General features: G+C 42.6%; 2 protein-coding genes across 2 annotated transcripts; both read right to left on the bottom strand.

Moving 5' to 3' along the window:
- Window positions 1-295: 295 nt before the first annotated feature.
- On the bottom strand, window positions 296-2,972 carry si:dkey-33c12.3 (uncharacterized protein LOC335380 homolog). Its single transcript, XM_054614209.1, has 3 exons — window positions 1,965-2,972; window positions 1,327-1,451; window positions 296-1,136 (listed from the first exon to the last, which is right to left on the bottom strand). Exons 1-3 carry the CDS (start codon window positions 2,970-2,972, stop codon window positions 1,076-1,078), a joined length of 1,194 nt encoding a protein of 397 aa, XP_054470184.1. The 3' UTR covers window positions 296-1,075.
- Window positions 2,973-7,560: 4,588 nt separating this feature from the next.
- Window positions 7,561-8,245, bottom strand: LOC129103897 (nanos homolog 1-like). Its single transcript, XM_054614533.1, has one exon. The coding sequence runs from the start codon at window positions 8,206-8,208 to the stop codon at window positions 7,561-7,563; it is 648 nt and encodes a 215-aa protein (XP_054470508.1). The 5' UTR covers window positions 8,209-8,245.
- Between the last annotated feature and the right edge of the window lie 1,919 nt (window positions 8,246-10,164).

Here is a 10,164-nt window from a genome sequence, read left to right as displayed (position 1 = left end):
GTTATATTTTTATTCAGCTTGTTGCCGGCTGTTACAGGTACACGGAGCGTAATGGTGCAGACTTCGTATTAGTTTCACAGATGTAAAGCACCATTTAGATCTAACATCAGCAGACAAACAACAAGGAGCTCCTGCACTTATCTTTCGGTGTCATTGTTTAGCTTTGAATGAACTCACAGAACAGAAAACAAATCTTATGCAGATAAGCTGTGAGACACACTGCATGAATATAAGGAGAAACCAGTAACAATTTAGTCTTCCACAGCATTTACATGTCCAAATGCTTATGCAAGAATCAACGCTGTTTTATTAGAAATTAGAAATTTTAAATAACCAGTCAAATAGAAAGACCCAAACTTACTTTGTTTTTTAAACCAACCAATACATATAGTATTTGTGTAAATGCAGAGGAAGAATAACTTAAAAGGCCAACAATGGGTCTTTAATATCGTGAAAATAAATGTTTTTAAGGTCACTGGTTCACTGACTACTAGAGAACCAGGGCTGCAGGACAATGCGTGATCGATTGGGAGAGTTCCTGATCAATAATGCTGCAGGTTTCTTGCATCAGTTCAAACACAGATAAAGTCCAAGCATCGAGAGATAAAAGGGATATTTGTCCTCCTTCACAAACAATTGGTCAAATGTTTGCACAACGAGGGATCAAAAGAGTCAAATAGTAAACTCTGCTGCTTGGACCTTAACGTGTGTGACAGAGAGGAACTCAGCCAAAAACGATACAGCTGCTGTCCGACTTAGCTAATGCAGTGCAGCCACTCTGCATTTCACAGTTTGCCATCTTCTTGATGTGCGGTGTCAGAACGTGTGTAGAAGAAGGGGGACTTCTGGAGGACCTCTTGTTTAGCACAAGGGCGCATCTGTCTTGAGAAAGGATGAGCTTTGGTTCGTGGTTTGGTTTTGGGGAGGAGTAGAGGAGGGAGGGGAGTATTTTTGGGGAGAGACATGACAGAAGGGGGAACGTAAAACACATGAGGGAGGAAGAGGGGGGATGTTCAGGTCAGGGCAGAGGGTATGAATAATTCAGGTTGATGCCAGGCTGGTGGCATTTAGGTTTTTAGGTCAGGGCGGGAAAAGAAGGGTAAGCCAGACGAATCTCTTCCCCTTCCAGAAGTTTCCTGAAAAGAAAACAGATTATCTTTAAGATAACTGTGCGTTTATTTGCGTATTTACACAATAAAATGAAAAACATACTTTTTGTCAGTTGTGTGAGATTAGAGCTAAAAATAAACATATTTTAATACATATGTCCCAAGAGAAAGTCATAAAATCATACACATATTAGTGGAAACACAATCCTGATCTCACCTGTACGCCGCTATTTCAATGTCAAGGGCCATCTTCACATTGAGCAGGTCTTGGTACTCTCTCAGGTAGCGCGCCATCTCCTGCTTGGCGTCAGTGATATCCCGCTCCAGCTCACTTATCCTCATCTATAAATGCATTAAAAAAAAAAAGACATTCATTATCAGATACCGCAGTTACTGATGCTTGACCCAAGGACTTTTTTTTAGTCAACGTAGCAAAGAGATTTGCTACGTTGTGCTCTGACAGTTAATTTGGAGAGTAACCTTGCTGCAATAATTTCCTGCTGAGCTCTGAAGCCTGTAGAGGGTGTAGCTGCTGCAGAGAATATGTTAAGATATTGTAGAAAAAAAGACGCTTTTTCCTGCTTTTTCTCTACCTTTTAAGCGTTGAGTGTTGTCTTTTACTCTGTGTGGTGTCTATTAATAATATACCATCTTATGTCTGTGTCCAACCTTGAGGACGAGACCTTTTACATGCCATCCTTCATCTTTCTGCTGGAGCTACTGGTCTGAGAGCACTTCTCCAGTCATATCAGAACAGAAATGGGCAGATAACCAGCCCAGGTCCCACGTACTGGTTCACATTCCCCTATTGGGTGAATATTCATACAGATCAGGATCCAGTTATCCTTCATTCACCTGGTACTTTCCCACGTCTTTGTCCTGCGTGTCCTCCAGATCCTCCAGCTGCTTATTCAGGGAGTCGATGACGTTCCGGAGAGACTCGATCTCGGAGGAACGGGACTGAAGCAGCCGCCGGTACTCCATGGTCTCCTCCCGGATGGCGTGCACGGCCTCGTTGTTTTTGGTGGCCATCTCCGCCACTCTGGCGAACTTGCCCTTGTACCACTCCTCGGCGGCCTGCATGTTCTTGTTGGCCAGCCGCTCGTACTGAGCCCGGATGTCCCGCAGGGCGACGGAGAGGTCGGGCCGGGACACATCCACGTCCACGCTGATGTTGGCCATCTGCAGCTGGGCCTCCAGCTCTACCTGCTCCTCCGCAAAGACCTTCTTCAGGAACACCATCTCATCGCAGAGAGACACCACCGTGGCCTCGGCGTCACAGTTGGAGAGCACGGCCCTGCCGGCGTCCTCCCTGGCCCTCTGCAGGGCCTCCTCGGCATCCATGCGCCGCCTCGCTTCCTCCTCGTAGCGCTCCTTCATCTGCTCATACACGTCACGCAGGTAGTCTCTCTCTGCCTCCATCCGCATCTTCTCCCCGCTCTCCGAGTCTATCATGGCCCTCAAGCTCCGCGACTGCCCCTCATACACCGTCTGCAGACGGGACGGGTCGTTCTGCCGCCTCCTCAGCGCCTCCAGCTCGGCCAGCAGGGCTCGGTTCTGCAGCTCCAGGTGCCTCACCTTGTCGATGTAGGTGGCGAAGCGGTCGTTCAGGTCCACTAGCTGCTCCCTCTCCTGGGAGCGCAGGCCTTTCAGCTCTGTGTTGAGGGAGCTGGCCTGAGCCAGGTCCATCCGCTCAGAGCCGTCTGGCAGGAAAGAGGAGGCCAGCCTAGGGATCCTCTTCCCAGCCGGAGGACCTCGAGGAGTAGAGTAGAGGGAGGAGGGCATGGAGGATTTGGTGGTGGATTGGGAGCCTCTGTAGCTGTCCCAAGGGCGGCGGTAGGAGAAGAGGGAATCGTAGCTCATGATGAATTTTTTGTTTTTTTTTTGTTTAAGAAAAGGATGTGGATGTTTTTTAGTTTCAGAAGGTTTTTTTTTTATGTCCCCCTTGTTCTGCACACCATCGGTGAGGATGAGCGGGCGTTTTGCACTGCACCAGCTCGGTGATGCTGCAGATCCCTGGCTTTTATAGAGTGAGGCTGCCCCCCCCTCTACCACATAGAAGCATCAGCGCTGTCAGCATCCACCTGGCCAATAGCAGACTGCTGCAGTGAGGAGAGAGGAGGTTGGTTTTTAGATTCACTCTCAGCCTCGGTGGGCAGAATTCATGTGGTAGTGCAGGTTTTATTTTAATCTGCCCTAAAAAGCAGTGCAATCAACTACTCTCATTACTCTATGCATTTCTGTGGCATCTTTCACTCTACTTTTTTCCACGAATGGAGGCTCACCTGCATCTCTCAAACAATAAATACATCCTTATTAGTTAAGTGAAATAAACTCTAGCTAACCTTGTGCAAAAGACTTGAAACAAAGTCTTATCCACAACCCATTTAGAGACAATCAATACATAGTGCGTAAAGGGGCATATACTTTAACAGGGAGGCACTTAAAGGCTTTAATGTTATAGAAAACAATTCATTAATTACCACACAGATTGCTTGGTACTTCAATAGATTGATGTGGTTGATAAGTGCCCCCTGCTTTATGTGAATCATAAGAAGGATGATTGAATATTCTCACATACACGGATATCAAGGCCCCTTTCCTTACTGAACATTAAACAGACATATGGTGCTTTTATACATTCATACATTTAATTTTTTTAAAATATTTTCTTCTTATGTACTTCTCATTTTCATCTCCTCTCTTCATTGTTTCCTGTACTGCTATGAATGTCCTTTAGTAGTCAGTTAGTAGGCATTCACGATGCTCTATATGCTGCCATTGTTCCCAGAGAATCTTTAGTCGTATCTCTTCGACCTATCTAGATTGCACATTGATGAGTCACTGACACTGACAGTGTGTGGGAGACACCACCTAGAAAGAATCTGTTTCTGCTGACATAGAGAAACACTCCTGTTTAACATCCAGAGATGAGTCAGAGGGTGCCTTTAAATCATCCTTGGTGTTAAAAAAGGAGGCATCGAGCTGATCCTCTTAAACAGGAATCGATTGTGATTTCTGCTCAAGGACATGTTTCTGGTGGCAGACATTTTCGGACTTTGGACAGAGAGTCTCTTTAAAAACATTAGGGGTCGTCAGGTTTTGTAGTCCTGCTGCTCCTTAAGGACTCACTATTTGACCCCTGACAGTAGAAGTAAAATAGTTAGGATTCCTTGCACAAGAAAACCATAGTTTATGGGAAGAGTGTTGGTTTAGTAGTATTTTTCTTTTCTGAGTTTGAAAATATACAAACAGCTAGCACATCAAAAGTACCACGCTGATAAAGGCAAGATGGCCTGAACACATTAAGGGCATAAAGCACCTGAAAGCAGCATGGTATGTTGTAGTAAAGTATTTGCATCCTCTGGAGTCCAACCACACAGCTGCCAGCAAGGCTTATAGTGCATGCAAATGATAAAGCAGTATTATAATGCCAATACGTGACACCATTTAGTTCTCCATTCATTTTATGTTCCCAAACTTAACACCTGCCAAACTAAAAGACAAGAAGTTTCACTACGTGATCCAATTACTCCTTTTAGATTGCAAATGTGACACCAATGTTCATCCAAAGGCTTTTGTAGAGGAAGATACTCTAAGGTCTGTTTATGTTGTGACAATTATCCTTAAACATTTAAAAAGACAATCAATATTTTTTTCTCCACTTAAGGCTGTAGTTTATTCATTTAAAATGCATGCAATGCAACAGATGTAATGTATACAGAGCATCTCCTGTCCCTGGTTAGTGTTGCTCCTCTATTGTTCAAGCTATACTGTAATTCACTCAAATGTAGTTTAACCTAAAGGCGTTTGATTTATGGTCCTCAATGCACCAAAAAAAGCATTTGAGAAACTCAATGGCAGTGTGTTTTTGCAAATATGGTTTGGTTACTTATAAGGCTTTCTATCAAAATACGCCCACCAGCACTCTTTTGTTTGTGCAGAACGTAGAAGCACTCCACATTAACGTCTGTGAATAATCATGAAAAACAAACCGAGTAAATATAAGAGCAACACATGGTGTTTTCAATCTGAAGTTGATGCTCAATACACTTTTTCACAGAAGACATTTTGATCGTTGGGTAAAGCTCAGGTGTAAATTTATAAAATGTATGATGGTTGAATTCCATTTGGCTGTTCCAATTTCAGGGACCTGTTGTGCATGTTTGCTCGCTGTCATGACTTAGTAACACGTTTGCTTTCATATGCAAGTCATATGTCTGCTTAGTAAAAGCCTAGTGTATCAGTAACAACCAAAGGATTTAAAGGTAGGGGTTAAAGAATTGTCTCTCCTGTCAGAAGGCTCAGTAGATTTATCACAGCACGGCCTAAAAGCCACAGCAGCGCCTGATATTGATCATTTTGCAAGAATACCGGACTCCAATAGAAACGCTCACTCCAACTTTTGGCACACAACTGTGTATTGTTAACTGTCGCAGAGGGGGATGAGGTCTATTTATGTTTCTGCAGTTCTTAGTAGTTGCCATTAGAGGTCAATAAAGCTCATTGATTGTTCAACATTTAAAGGGACAGCTCCACCAAAAAACACAGTCAAATCTTTTCCCTTAGCGGGAGTGATTTTGTGTGACTGCCTGAGTATTTAAGCTATCAGCTGTAATATTCTTAAATACAATTAGTGAAAATTAAAATGATTTTTTTTTTAAACAATCAGTGGAAGGGCCTTATTTGAAATATCACATGGTTAATTGCAACAATATGCAGATCTCATTTTGAAAAGTTTAATCAAGAACTATTATAAATCCAACAAAATACTCCCAGCAACTGTGTTTCTCTTCACAGAAAATAAACTCTCCCCAATAAGGCATGTGAATTACAATTTATAACATTTAAAAGCATTTGTTTTTCTTGAAGTCCCATCCCTTAATACTAAACTAATGTTTGGTAACTGTTGCATGTAAAAGAAAACTAAATTACGAACTTATCAACATGCAAACATCCCTGGACTTTGAGGTTCAAGGAGATGTTTTACATTTCTGACATTGAGGTTTTTCACAAGTTATCTGTGTCAGACATGTGAGGTTATGCACATCAAACAAAGTCAACCAGTTCAAGTACGTTTCAAATCAGAGCTGACTTTAAAATATCTTCCTGATCTTGTCCCACGAGGCAAAGACCAACCCATCATAGATAACTATCAGGTAATATCTCAGCTCAGTTCTTTATTCATTTACTGTATAACTATATATTCTTTATAAAATAACCCACTGCTTAGAGTCCAGTGAAGATCTTTTAATAAAGGTTATTGTCGTTTAAGGTTTTGAACACTAGATGGCACACTTGCAGTGTGACTGTTTCAGAGGAAATAGAGTTGTGGAAATGCTTCTTCAGTACTGTGACAAAGTAATCTCAACTGAAAGTGACGTTCTGTCATGTTATTAAGTGATTGATTCGTTGTATAGCTCAATCAGTTTAAGTCCTAAATAGTCAAAGAAAAATGCAAATTACATGTTTATTCAGAGTCATTTACAGTGAATATATTTCCCAATGATACATAAAGTAAAAATAAGTACATAAAACATTTCTATTGACAGATAAAGACTTTGGAATGTCAGGCTTTTCATTGCTAAAATGTTTCACCCCTTTAATACATTTACAAGAGTTGCAGAAATACATTTCCATGTGAGAGAATGAAAAACTCTATTCAGCATCTGTGTTTTTGAACAGTAAGCTGAAATAACGGAGCTTGGAGCTGCTTGAAGGGAAGAGCATGTAGGTGAACTGTGTCTCAGATCTACCTTTTACATTCAGTTGAAAATCTGCAAAAACCCTATGAAATCACATAACGAATATAAGACATGATCCAACATATAAACAACACAGAAATCACCTTTAGGCTACGTTTCAATACAAAAGTGTATTCCTTTGGTAGAAAACATTTATCTGCAGGAAAAACAAAGACTTGTGCTCGATATAAAGAAGTTTATCTTGCATGGCCTGTCAGACTTCTTGCCAATTAACTATAATGGGACTAAACATTCATCTGATATCAGGAGTGCTGCATATATGTCATTAATGTTGGCAACTCATAATAAACCCAGAGCAGCCCGCTGACATGCACAGGGCTGTTTGCACACTGGCACTGTGCTCCTGGTTACAGCAGGAAGGTGGTCATTCACAGGTCGATCTGTACAGTACTTTGGTTCATTTTTTTTTGATCACCAAGTCCTTAAGAGTGCTGGGGAGGAGAGGAGGAGCAATGCATCCAAGTGTAAACTATGTGCCCATAGAGTTGCAAAACAAAACCCTTACAAATGAAGCTCTTACACACAAACAATTATTAATAAAAATCTTATTTTCTTCAAATCTTTCACTCCTAGACTTGTTTTGTGCATGAAATGTGGAATGGGGGGGCAAGAACAAAACAATGCCACACACACACTCTCTCTCTCAGTAATTTACAGTGCAACTCAAACTTCATTCATCTGCTGGTTCAGAAGATTTTCAGTCGTTTCCCCATCGGCCTGCCTCCCTTCGCTGCTCTCTGGCTCGACTGGTCCCTGGACAGTGGGCAGTACTTGATGGTGTGGGCATTGTCCCCGTTGGCACTGCACAGAGGACAGGTGTAGGCACGGAGGATCGGGCACAGCACCCTCCCGTCCCCAGTCTTCAGGATGTGGGTCCCGTACACCTCCTCAGGTGCGCCGTTATTCCGACAGAAGACGCACACCTTGGGCTCCGGCTTGCTCCTCTGAGTCTGTTTGCGCCTCCGGTCCATGGAGAGCAGATCCAGGCCGGAGAAGCTCCCCCCATAGGGAGGCGAGTCTCTATCCCCAGCCAGGTGCTCATACGGCCTGAGCAGCGAGATGTGGTCCTTCAGGTCGTAGATGGAGATCTGTGGAGAGCCAGGAGCCGCGCAGCATCCGCAGCACTCCAGGTGCCCGTCTCCATCCCGGCCGTGCGTCATTACGCACGAACAGACCGGGGAGTCGTCCTCCAGACCCAGCGTCGCCTTCAGGGACTCTGTGATGGAGTTGGGGCTGCAGGAAGCCCCGTTGATCTTGTTCTTGGCCACAAGTGTGGACAGACCGAGGTAGTCGTTCCAGAAATTAAAGGTGTTGTCATAAGGAGAAAAATCCATCCTGTCAGAGCCGCAGAGGTGGATGCGCGGTGTGTTTGTGAGCATGAGGTCTGGAGGAGCAGGAGGTGGAGGTGGATGTACTCTCTTCTCCTGCTGGGTGTAGTATGCAGGGCAGTCAACATGTAGGAGCTGATAACACCCCCAGAATAAAGCAGGGAGGCGTGGCTTGTTGAAGTTGATTATCTCTGTGGCCCCATAGGAGGGTCCACAGAGGAGGAACAAATCAGTTTCCCCTCCCAGGATGTGACTATCATCACGGAAGGAGAATCTCTTTGTGTTGCAAGAGAATTATCTATCCTGTTTGAGATAAACCGATTATATCTTTTTTTTTTTTATTCTCTTATTTTAGAGGATATTTGTGTCCTTGTGTTTCGTTGTTTTTTCTGGGTTTCTTCACATTTAAGGCAAAAAGCTTTGTGGGGAATAAGACTCCTCTTGAGTGTTTTTCTACTTGGTGAAGTTAACCCTATGTTGGTGCTAAACGGACACAGTGATTTTCAGTTTGTACTTGATGAACTACTGATGTTCAATGTATAGTCAGCTGGTAAAGGGGTTTTAATATACAGAAGTAGACACTTTGTTTGCTTGCAGCTGAAGTTTATTTAAAGGGGCCCGCCGCTGATTTTGTGTTACATTTCCATGAAGTTAGATATCTTTCAAAAAACTGAAAAAGAAAAGTCAAAATCGATGCAGCCGAGGCCAAAACACTTTGACTGTTGGTTCATAGTTCTGCTCAAGCTCCAAAAACACTGAATCCTACATTTTTTCTCATAGCCTTTCACCCTAAACATGTGGTTTAGGGTTATATATATTGGTCTAAACTAAGCTCAGAAAGCCTTCATTACATCACAGGGCTATTTTCTCAGACTTGACAAAGCTTTTAGAGCCACAGGAAACATAATAAAACTGTTCTCGCAGGCTGAGCAGCACTAACCACGTCTAGTAAACTGATCTTTGTGTGTGAAATCATTGGAGGTTTCCTTTTATAAAGATCTTTGTATAACTTTGCACAATACAGAAAGAAGATATTGTTGCAACTGCAGTCTATTTCTGCGTCCCCCGACATTACAGACAATAGACAAGAATGTGCCGCCTGATGTTTGCAGATCAGGTTTGATCAAGATGCAGAATAGGAACAATTTTTCACCTGTGTAGTATCTCAGATATATTTTGTATCATCTAATGTTTGCTTGTGAATCACTAGAAAACTATTTCACGACTATAAACATAATCATACGAGAATAAAGAGTCACTTATTTATAGACCATCTTACTAGAAGTCACATAGATGGAGCTTTGTTCTAGGTAGTCTCCAGACACTAAACGTTGCCAACCATTGGCCCACACACTAGATTATGAGGACGTTTAGATTATGAAGAGCCTTCAAGGACAAGTTCACATTTCCTGTATATTTTGTACCACGTCTCTTACATAAGAAAGGAATGTATTCAGAGGAGGATCGTAATACAGGTCCAAAAGCTGATTCACTGTACATATGGGTATGTGAGTATTGTTTTAAGACAGACTTAAAAGCATGTGAAGCAATCCCTTAAGATAAGCCTTTCCTTACTTCCTAAAAAGACCTAAAAGTTAGTATATCGGGATAAAACAATCATCACATACAGCTTCAAATAAAGTAACTGCAATGACAGAATGAGTAGCAATAAAAAATGGCAGAAGAAACAAAGAAAGGAGCGTTCAAGTTCATCAACAACAAAATATTTTTCTACAAGCGTTTGTGTTTGGTCAACAGGATATTTCTAACTCACAAAGGGCAGTGACACGACAACAATGACCATGAAGGTAGAAAAAAGAAAAATCTACATTATGCATTTGAACACATTAGCAGATCGCTTCCTGCACTGATGAACCTATAGTGAGCTGTTTCCACGTGAAGCTGCCGTGTCCTCCCTGCACCTGTTCTGCTTCCCCCAGAGTCCACGGCTTTGTGTTCACC

The sequence above is a fragment of the Anoplopoma fimbria genome, chromosome 15 (assembly GCF_027596085.1).
Source record: "Anoplopoma fimbria isolate UVic2021 breed Golden Eagle Sablefish chromosome 15, Afim_UVic_2022, whole genome shotgun sequence".
Lineage (NCBI taxonomy): Eukaryota > Metazoa > Chordata > Actinopteri > Perciformes > Anoplopomatidae > Anoplopoma > Anoplopoma fimbria.
The sequence above is the reverse complement of the archived record's forward strand: the minus strand, read 5'-3'. Positions and strand labels throughout refer to the sequence as shown.